This window comes from Phaseolus vulgaris, chromosome 10, assembly GCF_000499845.2.
Source record: "Phaseolus vulgaris cultivar G19833 chromosome 10, P. vulgaris v2.0, whole genome shotgun sequence".
NCBI classification, from domain to species: Eukaryota; Viridiplantae; Streptophyta; class Magnoliopsida; order Fabales; family Fabaceae; genus Phaseolus; species Phaseolus vulgaris.
The window spans coordinates 35,299,076-35,323,629 of record NC_023750.2 but is presented as its reverse complement, the minus strand read 5'-3'; the positions used below and the strand labels follow the sequence as shown (position 1 = coordinate 35,323,629).

The following is a 24,554-nucleotide window of genomic DNA, read 5'->3' as shown; positions in this document are numbered from 1 at the left end:
TATCTTGTGAGTGAAGATTTTACAAAAGTTTCAGCATGCACATAATACTTCAAATCAAGGGAAGAAAGTTCATGAAGGAGACCATGAATTTGGTGGAATATTAAAATATTATATAATGAATTATGTTATGTTGGAATTTGAAATTAAATTTGGGTTTTATTTTATAATTAGGTATTTATTTTATAATTAGGTATTGTATTGGATGATGTTTGATTTTTTTAGTTAAATATTATAAGTTTAATACAATTGTGATAGATTGTTTAAAATTAACTTGGACATGTTGGATTTGAGTTATGTTTGAAAGTTTTATTGTAAAGTGTAAAAGAATTAAAAGAAATTATACATTTTGATTTTGATTTTGATGCCTAAAGATTTTATCTATGAAATTTGGTTTCGAAGTTTATCGACAAAATTAGTTGGAGGATAATACCTACGAATTGAAGTTTGTGGATAATACCTACAAACCGAAGATGGTGGATAATACCATGATTTCAATTATCTACAAACTCATCATCCGTAGATTAATTACCTACGAATTTAATAATCTGTGGATAATGCTGATTCAGCTACAGATTTTTTGTGTTAGATTTTTTGTGTTACCTACGTATTTCAACTGAGTAAAAACAAATTTTTTGAAGTCTTGTCTTTTTCTGTTCTATTTTGATTCAAATTTTCATCTTCTATGTTTGGGATATAAAAATCTCATTCGATTGTTGTTTCCGTTGAACTTTGGAGATCCCCTCTCCCTCCAATTTTGCTTTCGATTTCGGATTTGATAGTATCTCTCTATCTCTTACATTTCATTTTCATTTTTTTCGTTCTCGTTATTTGTGATTTAATTTTATTTTGAGATTGAATGGAGATACTGGTAGACTAAATCTCGCATTACAAGTGTCATTATAAGTCGTAATTTTTTTATCTTAACTGATTGGGTAAGTAATGTTAACAACCTTACTTTTTTGTGTTGTTGTGTAATATTAACGAAGCTTAATACGCAAAGTAGACGTTCAAAATTGGGTTGTATTTGAGAAGGCAAATTCCTTTATTGGATGAGGAGGCAGAGTACATGTTTGTGACTTTTTCTTCCTACACCTCCATACCTTCTTGTGCCACTCCATACTAAATATAAAAATACCATTTTATCCTTTTTTTTCACCTCCTTGAATTTGAAATAATAAGCCTATGGATTATGTAATCCGGAATTTACATATTTAGAAAAGACTTCCGGATTATGTAATCCGGAAGCTAATAACACATCTGAAAAAAGATTTCCAGATTATATAATCCGGAAGCTAATCTTATGTATAGAAAAGACTTATAGATTATGTAATCCGGAAGTTAATCACAAAAGACTTCCGGATTACATAATCCGGAAGCTAATTCTGAATCTAGAAAAAGACTTCCGGATTATGTAATCCGGAATATTGAAAAGGGTATTTTTGGAATAAGAAAAATTTATGGCACAAGAAGGTATTGAGGTGCAGGAAGAAGCAGCCCATGTTTGTTAAGGGTGTGTTCTTCGGTGGACTTGAAACCTTAACCACCATTTGCTCAAGACTGTTTCTTCCTGCACCCCTACATTTTTCTTCCTGCACCCCTATAACAAAGATCAAATTGTCCTTATTATTTTTTAAAAACCCTAAAATGCACTTGAATTATATTTATTTTTTTGCATTATGATTATGGAATCTGGAAAAATTTCGGATTGACACTTCCGGTAAAATTTCGGATCCACCAATCCATAATTCAAAATATGCATTTCACATTCAAAAATCCATCATTCAAAAAAGCATTCCAGATCCACCAATCCGTAACAGAAATATGCATTCTGGATTCAGAAATCTGTAATTCAAAAAAAGCATTCTGGATCCACGAATCCGTAACAGAATTAGGCTTGCAGATTCAGCAATTCAGAAATTAATAATTTATGCAAAAATTACTTCCGAAACACCCCCTCATCCGGAAAAAACAATATTCAGTTCTGGATTGATGAATCCGTAGCACACTCCCAGATCCCTATTTCCGGTACCACTCAAATAAAAGATTAAGGCCAGTTTCGGAATTTAGAAAATTGTGGGGTGCAGGAAGAAAAATGTAGGGGTGCAGGAAGAAGAAGCCTTTGCTCAAAGGTGAGTTCTATGACCTTTTTTCTTTGAAAACCTTTTTTCTATTGTGTTTTTTTTTTTATTTTTTATTTATTTTGAAGCCTATGCTGAGACAACCTTAAGAGTTCATAACAGAGTATAAAAAAATTATTGTTTGAACTATTTTGTGAATTATTTAAACTTGTCTATAGGTAGTTTTGTCAATTATTTGAACTTGTGACAATAATATAAGAATAAAGGAAAAAAGGTAATTAGACTAATAACGAACAGCTTTATGAGGATTGTTATTTGATGTGCTATAATAATAAAATTTTATATTTATATAAACGCAATAGTTATACATTCCTTAAGAAGTACGAACATTTTCTCTCCTCATGGATGTAAAATCTCCAACAATAGTTATACATACCTCCTATAGATGGTGATGACACATCTTCGTTACGAAAAATTTCTTTTATATAAAAGTTAATACTGTCATGCAAACATTATATTCATGAAACACCTTAGACCTTAAAAACCATACACAACAACTGTAGAAATGCATGAAGTTGCCAACTTACTCCATGTAGCGTCCTTCTCAGGTCACATGAAACACCTCTGATTTAAAAACATACACACCTTGTATAACTTCAAACACTTCATATATAGCAGCCCTTTATTCTTGAACACCGCCACAGTTCAACAGAAAACAAAAGTAAAGACCTCCATTTGTTCATACTTGTTGTCACCATTCTATGCTCTTCTTTGATTCTCTTCATTCATTGAACCTTCATTTAAAACAGAAAAACAACTACGTTAGATAGTAAAAAGTAAAGCAGTCTCAAACCTATATGTCAAATCTATTCAGGAGCAGTGTGGAACACGAACTTTGTTTGGTAAGAGATTCATAACAACTAAACATTATTGTGTAAGGCCATTGATGCCATTGATTTATGGACAGAATTAGTTCCAATGACCAAACAAAATCTGCTAGTCGGGAAAAAATAAAGACACAAAACTGAACCAGGAAAAATCAGGAAGCAATAAATAACCTGTCTTCTATGATCTGATCATAATTTTGATTGTATTTAAATTTGATTCTGAACATATTTTTACAAAATCAAAGCAACATAATGTATAATCCATCATATTAAAATTGTTAATATTGAAAGATAATAAAAAGTAAAACCAGATGTGTCTAATGAGCCAAGTTAATATAATATAACTAATAAGTAAACAGAGAATACAGAGTGAGAAAAAATACATTACCATTAGATCATATAGAAGGTTTACAACCACCACATGGTCAACAAGAACTGTCCATAGAAAAGATGTTTCAATGAGAATGATGATATAATCTTCTATGATATTTCACTGAATGTGTAGAAGGATTTTATAAGTACTAATTTGTTCTTCTTTCAAATATTTCTAAAACTTAACTTATCATTTTTATCTTTTCATTTACGATGCTAATGTCCATGATTTTATAATTAATTCAACCTGTCTCCATGGGAATAAGCAAATCAAATATATACTTACTCAGGATGCCTCTGCCTCGTCTTGTTGCATGAACACAGAATTCATATCACGGTTACACTCATCTATTTCCACTCTTAATTTCTCTGGAACTTTGTCACCAAACCGGAAAAGTTTCCCAGTGCAGCATTTTCTTAACGACATTTCTTCCAAGGACAGAAAATTCAAAGTGGAACTCCCACTGTAAAAGCTTCGAAGTTTTGGTAATGATTTAAGAGTCAAAATCTCAAGCTTCTTGAATGTAATCTCATCTTCACATTCATTTCCACCGTTATTACATTCACCTGCATTTTCATTTCTATCTTCATCACCTTCACCTACACCTTTAGCATAAGCTTTAACTTCATCTTTATCTTTATCTTCGTCTTCTTCTTTATCTTTATCTTCATCTTGGTCGTCTTCACCTTCACCTTGTCCCTCCTCCTCCTCTACACCACCATCTTCGTTATTGTCACCTTTATTTTCATCTTTGTCTCCATCACCTTCAGCATCATCTTTATCTTTATCTTTGTCGTTTTCACCTTCACCATGTTTCTCCTCCTCCTCCTCCACATCATTATCTTCATCACCGCCACCTTCATTTTCATCTTCATCTCCATCAACTTCAGCATTAGCATTAGCTTTATCTTCATCTTTATTCTTATCTTCGTGGAGTTCACCACCACCTTGTCCCTCCTCCTCCTTCACACCATCATCTTCATCTCTGTCACCTTCATTTTCATCTTCATCTCCATCACCATCACCTTCATCATCATCATCATCATCATCATCATCATCATCATCATCATCTTCATCGTCTTCATCTTCACTTTCACCTTGTCCCTCCTCCTCTACATCATCTTCATTACCTTCCCCTTGTCCTTCCTCCTCCACCTCATTGTCTTCATTCAGGTCATCTCCATCTGTATCAGCCACTATCGTTTCTAGCGATTTACAATTGGTTACGCAAACCTCCTTCAGTACAACCAATGTTTTGGCCGTTGAAAATGTGAACAAGTATTTCAACTTCCGACAATTCTTTACATTAAGCTTTATCAGATTTGAGAAAGACACAGTGGATGGTGTCAAGTTTGTCAAACAATGGCAGTCCCAGACATGTAAGGTATTTAAATTTTGTAGTAAGGGGATTACCCAGGAGTGCCCTAATCCTATGGATTTAAGTTGGAAGAGACTCAGAAGCTCCAATGTTTTAAGCTGTGAAAGTATTTTAGTACAATCTATGCCTGGTGCTTGAGCGGGGAATATCTCTTTGAAGGCACAATGAAGCAACCCAAGCTTTTCGATAGTGGGGGGGAGTGACACTGACACCTTCGAACCAAAAACAAATGGATATACATCCCCTTGTTCATCGTGAAAGCACTGCAATATGAGAGAGCTTAATTTGGGGAGCTCAATATGAAGTTTTCCTTGCAAAATCATCACAGCTTCTTCCTTACCTAGCGACATTACCTCCATGCAGGGAGTAACCTTGGATCCAAAACAAATACAAAAGATTAGAAGGCCACACAATTGTGACACACAAAGTATATGTTGGATGTCCCAATAATAACCTTAAAAACAAGTCCCAATGATAAATGTATGTGTAAGCACAAAGTGCAGTGTGTTTAGGCATGTTCTGTCTAATCAGCCATACCTTTTCAAGAGAGACAACTGCTTGCTTATCTGTTGAAAAATCATCTTGATTTAAACCTGTATAGTTCTGATATTCTGTTGCAAAAAACTTCAGCTTTTGACAATGTCTGACATGCAACTCTTTTAACATACCCCACTTTAATATGTGCATTCCAGGATATATGCACCTTAGGTTTGGCAAATTCGATAGCCTCAACAAGGTTATGCTGGAGAACATAGCAATCTCTTTAGTAGCTTCATCAGTTTCTGCTTCACCCTTTGCAAGAATTGCCACTAACTCTTCACAGTTTTCCACATGAAGTTCTTTCAGATGGGTGAGACTTCCTTGAGGTCCCATATTAGTGATCTTCGTATGACTAAATACTGCCTTTAGAGAATTACATCTCCGCACTTGCAACTTTTTCAAGTTACTTAGCAAATGAAGTAAATGGGAAGGAAGTATTGCATCAGATAAAAAATCACAATCTTCCACTACCATAGAAGTTAAATTGTGCAAATACCCTTCTGGGAGTGTCTCTGATTTCCATATCTCTTGCAACATATGAGACTTCCCGAAAACTATATGATTCTGGGCATACAAAAAGAGTAAAGATGAGTATGTAAAGATTCACATTGTTTAACTGTAAGGTACAGTTTAAAATGTTATACTCCTTTTCTTTCTTTGTCATTTGAAATATTTTACTTTGTCGTTTTCTCGTCTTTAATTTGAATCTTTTTCATTCATCAGTTATCTCACTGTATGATATTTCTGTTATCATATTTTTCTAAAGGAAAGGTAGTTCTTTCAGAGTAACAATATATAGCTTGGTCATTGCTTAATTGGATTGTACAATGCTGATTGTGAATATGGAAGATTTCAATAAATTTTAATATGTACATGAGAGTAAAAATTTATACATCTTATGCACTTCATAAAAACTGAGTATAAAATTTAGGATCCATATTCCCTACAACTAGAAATCAATTCAAGCAGTTAGTGAATTGGAGCTATTGATCAGCTCTTATTTTATCTTGTAAATTTGACTTAAAATACATATTTGAAATGCAAAATTGTCTAATGTTCAAGGGTAAAATACATATTTGAAATGCAAAATTATCTGTATCCAACATGAGTTTTCCCCCTTGTTAGTGGTAAAATCAATCTATATGTGAAATGTAAAACTCCCATAAGTCGTGTAGATGAATGATGTATATGATGCAAAAGGCACTGTGGCTTAGTATGTCTTCATACAGTGTGTAAATGGCTAATATTTCTCATTAGATAACTTCAAAAATGTATTAAGTTATGAATACAAAACTGATATGAAATCAGAAAACAGTAAAGAGTTGTAAAACCAGAAAAACAAAGAGGGATTTTGTGAAGTTGTGCAACGAAAGGGAGAAAAACAGTAATTTTATATTTGCTCAGTGCAGTAGGTTGTGTTACTGAAAATAAAGATTATCACTTTAGTAAACACAAAAGAAATAAAAAAATCTCCACAATATATAAAGACAAACATTACTTTGTACTTAATCACTGTCATGCAACCAACTCTCCCATAAAATAAGGATTAACACTAGTTTCAACCTAACAAAACTGAGCACAACAGAAAATTACATATGTGATAAAGTATCTAGAAAAGTCTCAATTTCTAACAATAACAATAAACTACTGACAAATTATCAAAATAATAGAATCACAATGATAAGGAAATTATTGAGATACAAGTGTTGGTATCCTGTGCCACAATGGATCAAAAGAGATGTTTGGAAATGGCTCACAAGTTTAAGACATCAAACTCACACAAAAGTTGAAGTTGTAGTTAATTGATTTGGAAGAAGGGGTTACCTGTTGCCAAAACACCTTTTTGACAGTCGAGTTAAGATCATCATGCACGATGACCGATCCATCATTTAACTTAGCGGAAGTTGTAATTTTTCTACAAGAATTAGGTCCTATTGATCCTTGAGAGAAAATTTCCATCTTGGGGCACTTATTTATTTCAATTTCTAGCAAAGAGGGTAACTGCAAAGTGTTATTTCCAGAATAAAAACATTTCAAGCTTGATAAATCATATAAAACTATGTGGTATAGCTTCTGCAATTTGATCTCTGAAGTTGTTTCAACTTGCGGTGCCACTATTTCTTCTAGTGATCTACATTGGTAGAGATGGATACGCTCAAGCTGAGTTAACTCTTTTGCTGCCGAGGATGTGAATAAATACTCCAATCTTTGACAATTGAACACATACAATTGTTTCAAAAAGGAGAAAGATACTGCAGAAGAGGAAGACATTAATTCCTTGAAATGAGGACAATATGAAACATATAATTCACGGAGCTTCTTACAAATCATGTCTAACCATGGAACATCCCCTGATCCAATAGATTTGAGCTCCCATACATCTGTCAGATCCAAAGTTTTCAAGTCTGTACGCTTCCTGTTTTGACCAATTTCAGTAATTTGAGTGCGGAATGCCTCTAGGCAATGACAATAACTTATAGTCATTCCTTCTAAATTTGGCACATTCTGGAGTATTTGAATGGGCAAAACAGGCTTCTCATCCTCATCAGCATCAAATCCCAGATGAATAGTGCTTAAATCCTTAAAGTGGTCCTTAAGATCTCCTAAGATTGAATTTAACCTCGAAATGTGTTTCCATTGGAGTGTCAATTTTTCCAGGTTGGGATTGACCTAGTCAAAACAACACAACAAAAGAGAAAAGACTGTGAATTGGAATTAGGATTAGTAGACGAAAAACTAATATATAAATTAAATGCAAACTGCATATTACATACCTTCAGATACAAGAAAAGCGGAAATAGATCCAACTTTGGACAATCTAACACATTTAAAGTATTTAACACAGGGCATTCTAGGGTGAATGATTTGGAGTAAAGATAGCTGAGCTCGGGCAGGTCCAAAAGAATTAGTTTAGTTAAACAAGGGAACACAAAATTCTGCGTTGAGTCTGATGCTGGATTGTCTTCCTTTCCAACAATTTCTAACAACCCCCTACTAGATTCAATTTCAAGTTTGTAAAGCTTTGTAGATTTTTTACAAGGGCTGCAGGAAACACAGTTTGCAGCATGTCACAGTCTTGAACAGATACTTCTTGCAGATTTTGAAAGCTATGAGTTCCTTCACCATTCCTTTCCCACACATTCTTAAGCTCTGATAGGTTGCCTAGAGTTAATTTCTGCAATTGGAATGTCGCTCCTGTTCCCTCTGTGACATTCATCTCAAAAACTACCTTTACCTTGTTGCAATCTTGCACAAACAGCTCATTTAAGCATTTCAAATAAGGAAGAATATTAGATGGAATTGCACATGGTTGAATTTCACAGTTCTCCAACTTCAAAATTTTCAAACTATAGAACCAATTATTTTGCGGATAAACTTTATCACCTTGCCAGGCTTTTTGTAGCTCTGGGTGATCAGAGAAACTCATCATGTCCATGCCTTCAAAAAATTTCTGTGAATATAAATAACCATGAAGTTAATATTAGGATACAACATAATCCTCTCCATATTAAGTCAATCAATTGTCTTTCACTTTTGTTATTTCCTAATTAGTAAAAATACAGCTTATATCTACAAATTTCAAAAATAACTATTTCCATAAATTTTAATAACAATATTATTCACATAGATATTTATCAAGTGCAATTCAGAGAAAAAATACTAGTTACTTAGAAATAACTGCAGGATGAGTAGTAACCTTCAGAACCACTATATTTCTCAATTCCTTAAAACAGTTAAGAAAAAACAAAACAATATCACAATATTTTGATTGACATGGAATTTCATATTCAATCTAATTCATTATCTAATAAGCAGGAATTCCTTCTTAATTTATTTCAATTTTATTGTTCATTTTTTTCTTTATTCACCAATAATTCAAAAAGTCATTTCAAAAATAAATTTTAAAAGAGAGAAATAAAAAAGTGTAAAATGAAAATTCGGTCCAAAAGATCATAAACACACATACCTTATCCTGAAATATTTTTTGTATTGTAGCATTTAAATCACCTTCCCAGCAATATCTTTTCTTCTCTTTTTCAGGTACCACATATATATTTTGTAAAATGGGTGTGCTACGGCTTGTGACTTTGTCAGAAAATTTTCTCATATTATAACATGAACTCACCACTAGTTTTTCCAATGAAGGGAACTCAAATTCACAACTATCAGAGCTACAAAAACTCTGGAGGTTCTTCAGAGAAACAAGCTCCAGGCTCTTCAATTGTTTAAAAACAACTTTATCAGCATTCTCTGCATCTTTTCCTACAATTTCCTTCAGAGAACTACATTTGGTTACCTTCATGGTGTTGAGTTGACCCAAGCTTTCTGCAGTAGATTGTGACATTAGCTTTACTAATCCATCACAATTATCCACTTCAAGAGTCACCAAGTTACTGAGAGATGCCGAAGAAGACACTACTGTTTTCAGGCGAGGACATTTTTTCAAAAGCAAGAGTTTTAACCTTTTAAGAATTATGTCTTGTTCAAAGCCTAGATCTGTAAGATTACTTAAGTTTATCAACTTTAAGCTTTTCAGCTTTGGAACTACTCCCAGTGTTTCAATTTTTGTATGTTTTTCAAGAGGCAGTATCTTTTTAAACAAACAATCACTCAAGGACAGGCTTTCCAGATTAGGATTGCTATGGAGAAAAGAATATAAGATCTCAGTATCCATTAATTCAGATAAACAAAGCTCTTCTAAACTATTTCTTCGATGATTCCCTTCACCCATACAACTGTTTGGTGACTCTGCATGCCAAGACTCAATTTGCATGGACTTCAACTTATTGAGTACCTATAAGAAATAGATAATGGAAAAGAAGTATAAATTTAAGTAAATGTGCACTTTTCATGTCAATGAGATTATTGTTCTATATTTTTACAAGAATTAGAAATTATTGTTAAAGATTTGAAAGGCTTAGTAGTACCTCTTCAGGAAAGAGGACAGACTTTTCTTGTGCATCAACAGTTTCTTTGTGGAATGGTTCCAGCCAGTAACAATTTTCAATAGATAGGTCATTCAACGTTGGACAAGACAGTTGAAAAGCTCCTGGATAGAAACTTGTAAGGTGTGGTAGGACTGAAAATTTGATGCTTCTTAGGTTAGGGAACTTCAATGATAAATTAGCAGTGTTGGCAGCTGCTCTTTTGTTCACAATTTCCCTCAATTCATAACAAGAACTCACCACAAGGAATTCAAGATTACCAAGACTCTTAGCTACAGAAAATGGAAATAAGTCTTCTAAGCAGAAACAATCTTGGACCATTATCTTTCGCAGATTGTTCAAGTTAAGAATCCCTCCTCGACCTTCTTTCAATTTCCATACATGCTTCAAATTTGGGAGTATTTCCAAATGAACATCTTGCAAGCTAGTTACATCCCCAACATCATTTTTTTTATTATCTATGTCAAATATTGTTACCATTAACCTGCACTCTTTAACAGTCAGGCTGCATAGACTGTGAAATATTCCCTCATTGTAACAAGGAAAAACACTGACTAATTTATCGCACTTCTCAATGATTAGTGTGTCTAGCTTGCTAAAGGATTCTGAAGGGACTTTTGAATTCCATATCTCACGCAAACTCTTCATGCTACTAAATTTGATAATCTTCAATTTTGGAAAAATGCCACCCTGTTTTGGTTAAAAATAGTCCCAAGTTAAGCAAATTAGATGCCAAACAATAACAAACTCAATCAATAAAGAGAGAGAAAAAAAGTATTTTTGATTATAATAAAGTAAGAGTGGACAAAAAAATCCAAATTGACAAATCCAGTTCATAATTATCCAAATTCATATTACTTTTAATCCATTTGATAATGGTTTTATCTCAAATCCAACTCCATATTTTTGGATTTTAAGTCCAATCCATTTAATTGGATATGGATTAGATATAGATTGGATACATTTTTGGATTATCCAAAATATATTTTGGTTTGAATTTTGAGTTGGTCTGGACACAAATCGAGCTAAGTCGGCCCCAACCAAGGTTGAACTAAATTGGCCCGAGCAAAGGTCCAGCCAGCCGAGTCAAACCAAGCTCAAGTCGAACTGAGTAGATTTGAACTCGGACCCGGATTAAGCCTAAGTTGAGATGAGTCGCAACGAGCCCGGACCGAGACCACCCATGTCGAGTCGAGTCGGCTTGGACCCAGGTCGAGCTGAGTTCGCCCGAATCTAGTTAGAAACGAGTCAGCCCATGCCCAGATCGATCCAAATTGAGTCAGTCGGGCCTAGGTCGAGCTAGCCCGAACCCAGGTCAAGCTGAGTCGGCCCGGGAAAAGGTCGAGACGAGTTAGCATGGGCCCATGATGAGCTGAGTCGTCCCGGGTGCAGGTCCAGCCGAGTCAGCCTACTACTAGATCCAGCCGAGCCGGCCAAGTCCTAGTTCAACTCGAGTTAGCCCCCGCCCATGGAGAGGAGAGTCTGTTCGAGCAAATATCGAGTCGATTCGGGCCATGTCGAACCGAGTCTCTATGGGTCCATAACGAGAAGAGTGGTTCGGGCCATATCAAGTCAAGTCAATCCGGGCAATATCGAGTTGAGTCCGCCCGGACCGATATTGAGTTGTGTCGGCCCGAGCCCATATCGAGTTGAGTCGACCCGAGCCCGTATCGAGTCGAGTTGAGTCGACATGAGGTCAGACCCATATCGACCTGATTCGTCCCAGACCCAAATCAATATGAATCGGCCTAGGCACGTATCGAGCCAATTGATCTAGGCCCATATTGAGTAGACTGGGCTCGTGTCGAGCCGAATCAATCCGGGCTTGTATCGAGCTGAGCCGAGTAAGCCTGAGCACGTGTGGAGCCGAGTTGGGTTGGCTTCTTGTCAAGCCGCGTCTGCCTGGGCTCGTGTAGAGCCGAGTTAGCCCGAGACCTTGTCTATCCGATTTGACTCATGCCCGTATCGAGTCAAGTCGGGTTGGGCCTGTATAGAGTCGAGTCTGCCCGAGCCCATATCAAGATGATTCAGATTGAGCCCAATCGAGTCGGGTGGGTCCGGGCCAATGTAGAGCTGAATGGGCCCGTGTGGAGCCCAGTGTGCCTGGGCCCGTATAGAGCCATGTCGGCCCGAACCCGTGTTGAGCTGATTCAGACAGGGCCCATGTCGAGCTGAGTTTGTTTGGGCCCGTGCCAAGCTGATTCAGCTTCGCCCATGTTGAGTTGGGTGGGTCCGGGCCAATGAAGAGACGATAGAACCGAGTCTGTAAGGAGCCGAGTCGGCTCGGGACTTTGTGAAGTCGAGTCAACCTAGGCCTGTCGAGTTGAGTGAATCAGAGCACGTGTGGAACCGAGTCGGCCTGGGCTCTCGTTGAGCCGAGTCTGCCTGGGCTCGTGTAGAGCCGAGTTTGCTTGGGCTCATGTAGAGACGAGTCTACTCGGGCCTGTGTCGACCAGATTCGACTCGGGACCGCGTCTACTCAAGTTGATCTAGGCTCGTATCAAGTTTAGTCTATTTGGGCCCGTGTCAACCTGATTCAGCCTAGGCCCATATCGAGCCAGGAAGGTCCAGGAATATGTAAAGCCCAATGGGCTCGGGCCCGTGTAGAACCATGTCAGCCTGGGCCTGTGTGGAGCTGCGTATGCATGGGCCCGTCTAGAGACAAGTCGGCTTGAGCTCGTGTGGAGCCAAGTCGGCCCAAACCCGTGTTGAATTAATTTGGCCAGGGCCCATGTCAAGCCGAGTCTGCCTGGGCCCATGACATGTTAATTCGGCTTAGGCCCATGTTGAGTTGGGTGGGTCTGGACCAATGTAGAGCGAATAGGCTCGACCCCGTGTAGAGCCCAGTCGTCCCGGGCCTGTATGCAGCCGAGTATGCTTGGCCCTTGTAGAGCTAAGTCGACCTGAGCCCTTGTTGAGTCGAGTCAACCCGGGACAGTATCAAGCCGAGTCGGCCTAGGCTCGTCTCGAGCCAAGTCTGCCCGGGCAGTATCAAGTTGTTTCAACCTAGGCCCGTGTAGAGTAGTGTTCAGGCCAATGTTGAGTCGAATGGGCCCAGACTTGTGTGGAGCCAAGTATGCCTGGGCCTATGTAGAGCCGAGTCGACCTAGACCCGTGTTGAGCTGATTTGGCCTGGACCCATGTCGAGCTGGGTGGGTCCGGGTCAATGTTGAGCTGAACGGGTCGTGACCTAGGTCAAGTCGAGTTGGCTCGAGCCCATGTCGAGCTGAGTGGGCCAGGCCCATTCGAGTTGAGTCAGCCTAGTACTAGGTCGAGCTAAGTCGACTCGGGCCTAAGTAGAGTTTTGTCTGCTCGAGCCTAGGAAGAGCGGAGTTGGCCCGGGCCCAGGTCGAGTCAAGTTGGCTCTGGTCCTGGTTGAGTCAAGTCAGCCTAGGTTCAGGTCTATCTGAGTCGGTCTGGGTCCGGATCAAGTCAAGTCGATTTAGACCCAAGTCGAGCCAAGTCAACTCGTGTCTAAATGGAAATGGATGTTATCTAATTGACAAAAATGGATTTAATATAGATTTAATCTATTTTAAATGGATTTAAAAGAATCCAAATAATTTTCATCTAGTTAAAATGGATATAGAATCCGATGATCAATTTGTTTGGATTGGATGTATATTGGATTTTTCCAATTCATTACCACCCCTACTATAAAGGTTCTAATTCCTATAATGGTTAAGATATTACTGTATATTGGTATCATATAAAGTGTGATAAAGTTGAAACTATGATTGTGAGTTGTAATTTGACATCATGACCACAAGGGAGACCAGTCATACCTATATGTCAACTAGTTTCAGATATTTAAGACTTAGAGAACCTACATTTTACATATAGCATGCTAACATAATATTAGAAGATGAAAATTAGAAACTGAAATATAATCTGACCACCTACTCACCTCCATTTGTAGGCTCTCAGGAAAGATGCTTCTCATGTTCTCACATTCACTCACAAAAACGCTTTGAAGGCTTAACAGAGACTTTGCCATTGAAAATGATATTAGATATTTTAATTTCCAACAACCATTAACATCCAAATGTGTCAAATTTTTAAAAGAGGACCTGTGTGAATAATGATCACTCCATATGTTGGCAATGGGGATTGAGGACAACTCCATTCTGTCTAATTTTAAAACTTCAACCTGCAAAGAGACACACATGAATAGTGTCCGGAAATTAAAGAGATCATTTTGACTTTCTCAACTTAAGTTTTAGCACCTTATAAACTCCTTCCTTGCTTTAAGAAAAAATGTGAAAAACAAGTTTGAGCGGTTAAAGATAAAAACATTTAGAGCATAATTTTAAACATACCTTTTTGTTGAAGAGTTCTTTTTCCGCTCTTACAGTTGATGATGGTATGGGATAAAATTCACCAAACTGAGACAAAGATTGTAGCTTCAAATAAAGTAATTTAGGAAGCACGAGTTTGGATTCCTGAGTGTTGCTTTGTGAGTCTTCTACTGAGACAATCTCCTTCAAAGAGTTACACTCAGAAACTTCAATCGTTTCAAGAACAGTTAAAAGATTTACAACAGAAATTGAGAACACACTCTTTAATTGACCACAGAGATTGATCTTGATGACTTTCAGTTTACCAAAGGAGGGTTCAGAAAGTTTACAGGAGCATATATTATCGATCTTCTTGAGCTTATAGAGATACAATGACTCCAGTTTAGGAAACGCTTTCTCAGGGTGTTGTGACTGTTGTCTGTCTTTGGGATAGATGAGAGATTGAATGGTGGAATTATTTACAATCAACAGATGTTTTAGATATGGAAAACCCTTTAAATTCAGTCTATAAAATATATCATGGACAGTATTAAGTTCTTCCAAAAGTAAACTTTGAACTCCTTCAAACAGCATTTTGACCCCCTTTAGAGAATGAATGTCAACCCCATCTTTTAATCGTATTGCTAAAAATCTAGATGTTTCATACCTCTCTGGAATATTGAAATCAGTCTCTAAGCTTGCACTCAAATCTCCAATAACAATCTTGTAACTATTTAACTTGTCGAAGAACAAGGTTTTCGGCAAATGGGAAACCTCTGGGATTTGTATGTCAAGAGTTGTCAATTGACTCAAATGCTTCAACTCAGAAAGAAGGGCTATTTTACTTTGACGAGTAAGTTCTTCCTCCTCCCATTGAATCAAGGTGTTTCTCATATACAACTCCTCTAAGCATACCAAGCTTGATATGACACCAGATGGAATTTCTCTAAGTTTAGAGCAATTACTTATGTCAAAAATTTGTAATTTTTTCAACTGTTGCAATTCAACCGGCAATTTCTCAATATCAGATCTTGAAAAACTAAGAATTCTTAACTTTTTCAGCACTCCTATGATGGATAATTCCTTGTCTAGTGTGCAGTGCTCCAAACAAAGCAGTCTGAGTTCTGTCAAGGATGAAATGGACGAATCTAAGAGAGAGAAATGAATGCCGGTCAATATCAACACTTTGAGTTCCTTCATTCCCTTAAAGAAGTTTTTGGGTATTTTGAGATGTGGATCACTATTGTTGACATGGAAGACCCTAAGTCTCGGATAGTTTATTCTCCTAGGAAACCCCTCAATGAAGTCACAATGATGCAAGGAAATAGCAGCATACTTTTCCAGTTTATCAGGCCATTCATCTATCTTTCCCTTTGTCATTGTAAATAAATGTTTTTCCTTATTTGCTATTGACAAAGCTGCACTGCGAATAGTATCTTGCATGGTAAATTGATCCCGTGAATAACTGTCAGACAACAAACCCGATTCTTTTAGCTTTTCAACCAGGGTATAAACTCTGTCTCTGGTTTCCCTTACTGTGTAGATCCCTTGAAGGAACCCCAAACCGATGCAGTATTTGACCAAGTCCATAATCAATGCATCATGACCCATGCGACCACAAAGTAAGAAAGTATACTTCAGCTCCTCGTCTTCTAAAAGATCATAACTCAACTTTGTTGAAAACTCAGGTGCCCCAGTTAACTTCTGCCATTCAAGTCTTCGGAGAGAATCCTCCCATACAGAGCGGCTCTGATTTTTTAATGCCCTTGCAGTTGTAACAATTGTCATTGGCAACCCATTACACTTGTTGGCAATTTGAGCTCCTAACTTCTGAAATTCAGAATTAAAGTCTCCCATTCCAGCCATTTTCTTGAACAGCATCTCTGCTTCCTTTTCCTTTAAGACTTCCAAAGAGAAAACACAGTTTTCTGTCCTTCCCATTTGACTTAATAATACTTTTTTGCTTTCAGAAATCATCAAAATTTTGCACCCTTTGTACTGGCTACGAGTTTCTTCAGTTTTCATCTCAGGGGAAGCACCACGGGCTTCTTTAGACTTTCCATCTTTCATATTCATCAAGCTACCAGCAAGGAGGGATTTTCCTTCTTTAACATTTTTTAGGCCGTTATCACCATGTATTTCATATGGAATCCCAAGCATATTGAAGTCCACTTTTTCCCAAAGATCATCTAGGATTATAAGCGTCTTCTTCTTTTCACTCTTCAACATCCCTTGTATTCTAGCAGCTCTTGCAATGTCACTTTCCTCATCCAATATAACCCCCAACGTGTCAGCAATTTGTCCTTGGATTTTTCTGATGTCAGGATTTCTTGTCACGCTTGCCATGGTCACTACATCGATCTTCTTAGCTTCTAAGACTACTTTAACAATCTCTTTGACTAAAGTGGTCTTGCCCATGCCACTTAACCCATGAAGACCAATCATTCTAACACTTGGCTCTTCCAATTCTGCAATCATCTTTCTCATTGTTTCTTCTCTGGATGGAAAGCTTTCATAACCAACGTTAGAAAAAAAGGCATCCATGGAGGGTGGACCAGACCAATAAGAAAATGTGTCAAACTTTGCACTCTGCAATAACCCATTGACCTTCCGTCTAATATCATGTGCTTGTCTGCTTTGACGATACCTTATCCCCGGCTTGGGAAGGTAACCACTCTTCAACAAGTCAAACACCGCAAGTTCATGATATGTGTCCTCATTGAAATCCTCATATTCAGAAATTAGTCGGTTCACGCTCTCTATCCATTCTTTCACTTGAAGAGGAATTTCTCGTCCACGTCGTTGTTCTTCCTCATCAACTTTGTGCAGAATTTCATCTCTCACATTCTTGAGGTTCTCGACAGCACCTTTTAGTTCATGAACACTTGTCTCGTACGATGTGAGGTAAATCAATTGCTCTTTTAGCCATGCCTTTAAAAGAGGCCACCTCAGGAACTTACGAAAACCAGCTATTATTAGAGAGTCCATGCTACATCTCAACTAATCTTCTTCTGCATGTACATATATAGGAACATGGTATTAATTAACAAACGGTTTAACAGGCCTGTGATATGATAGAGATTCAATAAGCCAACTCAATTCATATCAGGGTGCGCTAGTGTAAGAATTTTTACATTGTCAACCAAAGATGAGCTTTGTTGTTGTTTTGTTCTTCCTTGAGCAAGAAATATCAAGTTTTGTAAAACAAATGGGTTGAGTGATGTGAGGGCACAGCATGAGCTGTTTCACTTGGTGCTAGAATAAATTTTTTGCAATAAAAGATGGAGCTATCATAGAAAGAATCATCAAGTTTAGTAATACAAATTGGTGCTAAAATAATCTTTTTGTAAAATTATAATTTGATCACCAGAGGAGTATACTATATATATGCAGATTTGACGGCCTAGTAGCAATATTAGGTGTTGCATTATGCTAAACCCAGTTGAAAGGGATGAACCACAACAAGGTAAATAATGTGAGCAAAAGTATGTTTAGGACACTGTTTAAGGAATAAAAACTGCGTTTTCATTAAAAATATGTCATTAATGCTTATGAACTGTGAAATGAGAGAATCTTGTTATACATATGGGAAGATACCAAAATAGAGAGTGAGGGGAAGAGGGAGAGGAGTGCCTAAATATATCATACAACCACGCATTAAGGGCATATCTAATGTATGGGTCTTATTAAGCTTAAGATGTGAATCTTATAACAAACTGTTTTTAGAACATGCTGATGTAATATGAGAGAGTAATGTGTTCCTTACGGAAGCTATAGGATTTATCATCTCAAGAAGAATTTGAGAAACCAAACTCTATGGATGGCTCAAAGAAGCTTGCGGCATTGATCAAAATGTAACAAGAACAAGTTGCAAAAGAAATTACAAATTGGATTTAAGGTAAAAATAGGGAAAAGGACTCGTCAATTATAGAATGAATTCTATGTACAAGTGTAATGGAGATTCACAACTTGAAAAAGCTCTTAAAAAATATAAGAACTAATGAACAAGAGTTTCATACTCTTAAAACACTGAAAGATGCTTACAATTTTAGTTGTATTTTAAGTGACAAAGAGGATGACCTTATTTATAACTTATGGAGTTCAGCCAAGAGACTCTTAAAAATGGGTCAAAGCAATGTGAACAAAACTGACGATTACTAGTGTGAACACAAACCTAGTAAGTACACTAATGAGAACACTAAGTTTATGATTATGAACCTCATGTTTATACAAGTGAACCAACGAATCCTGTGCTAAAACATATTTGGGACGCCATAAAGTTAGGAAGATATGTGAAGTAGTTACATAACCTTTATATCTTGAAAGTGATATATGTAAAGGAAGTTATAACTTGCACATGTGCTTCCTTAACATTTGGTATCCTCCACCTTTTGAACTTCTAGGAGATTCTCAGCTCTACACTCTGGTTCCTTTTCACTTCGAACCCCACCTTAACCTCCTATAGCTTTTGTTTACTGCTTGCTTACTCGAGCTCTTTTCCTCCCACCTAATCCTGCAAACCACCAAGACTTTTTCCTTTGTCTCTGCTTAGTTCCTTCATTACAGCTATCAATGCCAAGCCTCCATTCACAGCACATGCTCTATGTAGGTTTAAATCCCAGTGCCAAGGTACCACCTCCTACTAGCCATTGACCCCTGCAGACCAAATAAACTTACCCAAACCAGCACCAAAAATAAAGGTTGGTAGTACCAACACATTTTACAATTTTAACAACTGATTCCCTCCTATAACCATCCAGATTTTTTCACTGATTTCAGACATGTCATAGCCTCCATATACCACTCAGCATATGAAAATGCAGCTATCAGTCCTCTTCCTTCCAGCTGATCCATGAGTTGTGTTACATGATTCATCTCCCACTCAAACAAATGCCTTCTCCACTTTTCAAATCTCTCCACCAAAATGATTCCTTATTACTTTCCTTTGATGCTTTAGTTTTCTCCACCCCCATACCTTGACTCTAGCATTTCTTTCTATAAACCTTCTTTGACTGATTTTAACCGTCACACCGATTTACCTATATATTATTAAAGTTAATATTAAAGTTTCTAACTAGGAAGGAGTTAAACCCAGGTCTACTCAGTTCAAAAGCTTATAACCACCATATCAAAGACTTTTATTGATTAAGTTATTATTATTATTATTATTATTATTATTATTATTATTATTATTATTATATTACTATTACTATTCTTAATATTATTATTAGTAAAATTATTATTAATATTAATAATAGTATCACTAATGTTATTAAAATTAAAACTAATATTATTTTAATTATTATTAATACTATTAATATTAATATTATTACTATATTATTAATCTTGAGATTAATATTAATATTATTAGTATTTTTTATTAATAATTTTATTAATTTTATTTTAATTGTAATTATTATTAATATATTTAATATTATTAAAATTAATTTGGAGAGGGGAAAAGAGTGAGTTGAACTTGAAACTTGGAAGAGAGAAATATTCATAAAGTGTTGGGGAATAAAAATTTAGTACAGTCATCGATTTTGTGGCTGATTTGGTGATGTGACTGATTTCCTGTGATCGATTTTGTGAGTGATTTTGTGATTGATTTTTTGTGACTAAAATTGTAGTCATTAAATCATAAAAATAACTTTTAGTCGCTGATTTGATCACTAATTTGGACACTAATAGTAATCATTTTACAGCCACTGATTTCGGCCACTATTCAATAATTTTGTACTAGTGTCAGAACCTGTATCTTCTATGATTCCACCCAACTTTCATTCCTAGATATGTGAAAGGGATTTTCATTATAGCACAATTAAGAATAGAGGCATACCTCTGAATTATACTTTCATTTACCCCACACCCCAATCCGACTTTTTGAGAAGTTTATTGTTAGTTCAAAGTAGTTTAGAATTGTTTTTAGGAGTATTACATTTTGAGTATCTGCTTTACAAAAAAATAACGTGTCATCAGTGTATTGTAGCATATTCACCTTTATCTAACTACTTCCTACTTCAACATATTATTTTTGTTTGCTTGTTTAACTATTGTAGTATATTAACCTTTATCTGACTACTTCCTACTTCAACATATTATTTTTGTTTGCTTGTCTAACTATCCCTACTAGGTTCTCCGCCACGAGAAGAAACAGAAATGGGGCAAGGGAATCGAATTACCTCAATCCTTTTGTGGTCCGAATTCCTTAGCCTTCACTAATATTGACATTTTTGTTCATCCAACTAATTCACTTTTCACATAATCATAACCTCCCCCAACATATAATAAAGAAAGGCTCGTCTCACTAAATCATAAGTGTTTTCATAATCCATTTTTAATAACAAACATCTTTTCTTCTTTCTAATTATCTCTTTATTAATGTGTTTTAGTATAGTCACATTTCAAATTATCTTTTATTTATATATAGTTTGAGAGATCAAATTATATTTTAACTGTATTAAATTGATTGTATGATTGATACAAAATATAAATTTCTTGGAATATTTAAAATAGTATTTTCAAAATTCCTTTTAATAAGAGACTTTTGTAGCAATATTCTGACTACCTGTTTGGGTGTTTTTCCAATCAAGTTTTTATTCCATATAATTAATTTTGTTGTTAATTTTTTGGAATATATTTTTGTGACTACTTAAAAAGTTGTTGTTTATTTTTTTTCTTAAATTATTATTTTATTATTTTTTAATATATTTTCCTTTAAATATTTGGTGTATTTAGTACATATAAACATGGAAAAACAGGTTCAATTTTGATTTTTCTTTTCATTTTTTGTCATTTTATAAATTAGAGAAAAAAAATCTACTTTACAATATATATTACTTTGAAACACTTCATATTTTAATAATGTATTATAAAACTACATATTTATAATTTAATTTTCCTTTTATAACTTATAATTTTTTTTTATTAATTAGTTCATACACTAGATATAATATATTAAGAGGTCGACCAAGTGCAAAGTCTTAGAAGCTGACATGGTTGCACCTAATAAACAATTTTTAATTTTCATTATTAATTTTTTATCTTCCTTTGTTTGTGAAAAAAAAATCATTATTAAGTTTTCATTAATATTGAATTGTAGTAAAACAAACATACGGGAGAGTATAAGTGTGGCTACTATGCAATGCATTGGATTGTAAGAGCCGAAATTGAAAAAGGTTGGGACCAAGTAATCATGTTTAACTAATTGTTTATATAAAACTATGTGTACTTTATTGACTAATTTGAAGTTATTTTGTGATATAGTATTTTATGGATGTTTAATCACTAGATTCAGAAACAATGGACTAGGTAAGGAACGCTTGAGCCACATATTTCATTAGATTTTATAATTAACACTTTAGGATAAATGATCAAAATAATTAAATCATAAGTTGTTTAGACTTAGTTTTGGTTTATATGATTTAGAGTATAGAAACTTTGACTTTACACATTACTTTATAATTTCGTTTGATTCATTATATATTGTTTTATAAAACTTTATAATTTTTTTACATTATTATTAAATCTGACTAGGTTTTAAATAATACATTAAGAGGAGGAAACGTAATAAACAAATTGTTTAAACTTCGCCTATTCTATGGCTGTGCACAAAAAAGGTTCACATAGGCGACGATTTTGATTAAAACTATAATTTATGAGATAGTATGGTTTTAGTCAAAAAAATTGTTGCCTATGTGGGCCTTTTTTGTATACATCATAGAATAGGCAATGGTTCAGACAACAATCGTCGCTTATACTTTTCTTTTGTGTTCATTTAAATGGCACGCATTAGGCGGTATTTTATCAAGTAACAGTCGTCTATGAGATATAAATAGGCGATAATTCAAACAAAAATCATTATTTATAAGAAAAAATATAGATGTCGACTTGAGTTATCGTTTATATTGAGTTACTTTAGACAATGACTGCATAAACAACAATTTCAAAATATCATCGTCTAATAACTTTTACATTAAGATTTTATCAATGTCTAATTTGAGGTTTCAGAAATTGATGTATTGAACATGTGAGGAACAAATGAAGGAAGAGAAGATGAGGTTTCAGAATTAAGAGAAAAAAGAGTGAAAGCCATGGAAGGACCATGTATATAAAAAGAACGAGATATGAGAAAGAACGAGATAGGTAGAGAGGACAAAAATACTGGAAAATATTATAGAGAGAATGTATTGTATCTTACAACTATATAGAAGACTATGTATATATAAAGGCTAAGATATAACACTACGAGAAAATCATGAAATAGAAATCAATTTTAGAGACAAACAATAATTAGTTGCTATAGTAACTAAATTAGAGATCATTTTAGAAACTAAAAAAAATGGTTTTTAAATTAGTTTTTATTATTGTTAAATAGTTTCTAAATTAGTATCTAATTAGCTACCAATTATTTAGATTCTAAATTTGGTAGGAAAAATCTTGATTGCTAATTAGATAAAAATTTAGAAATCATTTAACAATAATAAAAACTAATTTAGAAACTAAAATTTGTTTTAATCTCTAAAATGGTTTCTAATTTAGTTACTATAGCAACTAATTATTTTCTATCTTTAAAATTGGTTTTTATTCTATGATTTTCTTGAAGTGTAAGTTATAACCAAGTAATAGTGTTATGATTTAAAATTGAAAATCAAGAACGAAATACAAATGAAATAAATTGCTTATAGTATAAAAATATAATGGTATATCTTTATATTTAATTAATAATTAATAAATATGCATAAGTGTGTCTATTGAAAATTATTAGGATTCGATTTACTTAAAATATATTTCTAATTATGAAAGTATGTAGCAAATTTGTATAATAGGTTTTTAACCATAAGATTATGTAATTTATTAATGAATTTATTAGGAAATAGAAATTATAAATATGATAATAATTATAAAAAAATTTTAATGTGTTTTTATTAGTTATCAATTTTAATTTCGTAAAAAAATATTTAAAATATTTATAATAAAAAAACAAAAAATTTGATCTAAATATTAGTTTAGTTTTATTCAAACTTTATATTAAATTAAAATTAAATCAAATTGAACCATATTTTACTCTTAGATTTAAGTAACCTTTTAATAAAAAAGTATCTAATCAAAATTAACGACGATCTTTTTTAATATATGATCTCGTAATATAAGATAAAGAAAGTGATTATCTAAAAAAAAATCAAAGAACAAAATATACTTAATAATGTATTCTCAGAAAAACTTACATTTACTTCTTTTTATTTTTCGTTGGATAAATTAATTATTCATGTGTGTGCTGTTGTTGAAAGTGAATAGAGTATTATTTTCTTTGGAAAATGTGAGTTAAAGAGAAAAAATAAATAATATATATTTGGTGAATGATATAGAGTATGGAGTCAAACAACAAAGTTATTAAATAAAAATTATTTTTAAAGATAAAAATAATTAATTAGTATATTAATCAAATTAAATATTATTTAAAAATAAAAATATTGTTACTAATAACTTCGTAGCTTCGTTTAAGAGCTGTACTCTCAATGTAGAGTTGTTGCTTACATTTTGTTTGTTTATGTTTGTTTCTTTTAATAATTTATTATCTATTTTCATTTCTCATCTTCTATCTATAATTTTTTAACCATTCAAATCAACCCTTTTCATCTATATCTTGACTCTACAAATTTTTTAATGTGAGATATGACTTGAATCATTTTTTTTTTTTTTCTTTTTTTATGTTCCCTTTTAAATTATTTTTATTTAATATTTTTATAATATGAAAATAGGCACATTTAATATTTATTATAATAACACAAACAGTTACCAAATTTTATAAGTTTAAATTTTGCAATTATTTGTTAGAAAATAGTGTTCTGCATTAATTTTTGTAATCATGAAATTTTATTGAATCCTAATTTGTTTTTTTTTTATAAATTCATTTTATTATAGATTAGTTATAATAACAAACCTCTTTAATAAAGAACTATTTACCATCCTAGAAAGAGATAAAATAAAACTTGAATTTTCCGTAGGATTTTTACTATATCTTTAAAGTATATTAAATTTAATATTTTGAAAGATGATGTAAGTTGTATTTGTT

At 34.2% G+C, this 24,554-nt stretch overlaps 1 protein-coding gene across 1 annotated transcript; it reads right to left on the bottom strand.

Annotated features, from left to right (window-relative positions):
- Positions 1-2,543: 2,543 nt before the first annotated feature.
- On the bottom strand, positions 2,544-17,490 carry LOC137819300 (uncharacterized). The gene is made up of 10 exons (XM_068623100.1): positions 14,522-17,490; positions 14,110-14,352; positions 10,185-10,892; positions 9,224-10,051; positions 8,031-8,707; positions 7,081-7,926; positions 5,254-5,820; positions 3,624-5,087; positions 3,354-3,400; positions 2,544-2,872 (listed from the first exon to the last, which is right to left on the bottom strand). The coding sequence occupies exons 1-5, from the start codon at positions 17,465-17,467 to the stop codon at positions 8,237-8,239; spliced, it is 5,196 nt and encodes a 1,731-aa protein (XP_068479201.1). The 5' UTR covers positions 17,468-17,490; the 3' UTR covers positions 2,544-2,872; positions 3,354-3,400; positions 3,624-5,087; positions 5,254-5,820; positions 7,081-7,926; positions 8,031-8,236.
- Between the last annotated feature and the right edge of the window lie 7,064 nt (positions 17,491-24,554).

Coding starts and splice junctions, on each gene's coding strand:
- LOC137819300 (XM_068623100.1), bottom strand. CDS start 17,467: ATGGACTCTCTAATAATAGCTGGTTTTCGTAAGTTCCTGAGGTGGCCT. Junction 10,893..14,109: donor CTGAGAGCCTACAAATGGAG/GTGAGTAGGTGG, acceptor TAACCAAAACAG/GGTGGCATTTTTCCAAAATT. Junction 8,708..9,223: donor AAAAAATATTTCAGGATAAG/GTATGTGTGTTT, acceptor TTATATTCACAG/AAATTTTTTGAAGGCATGGA.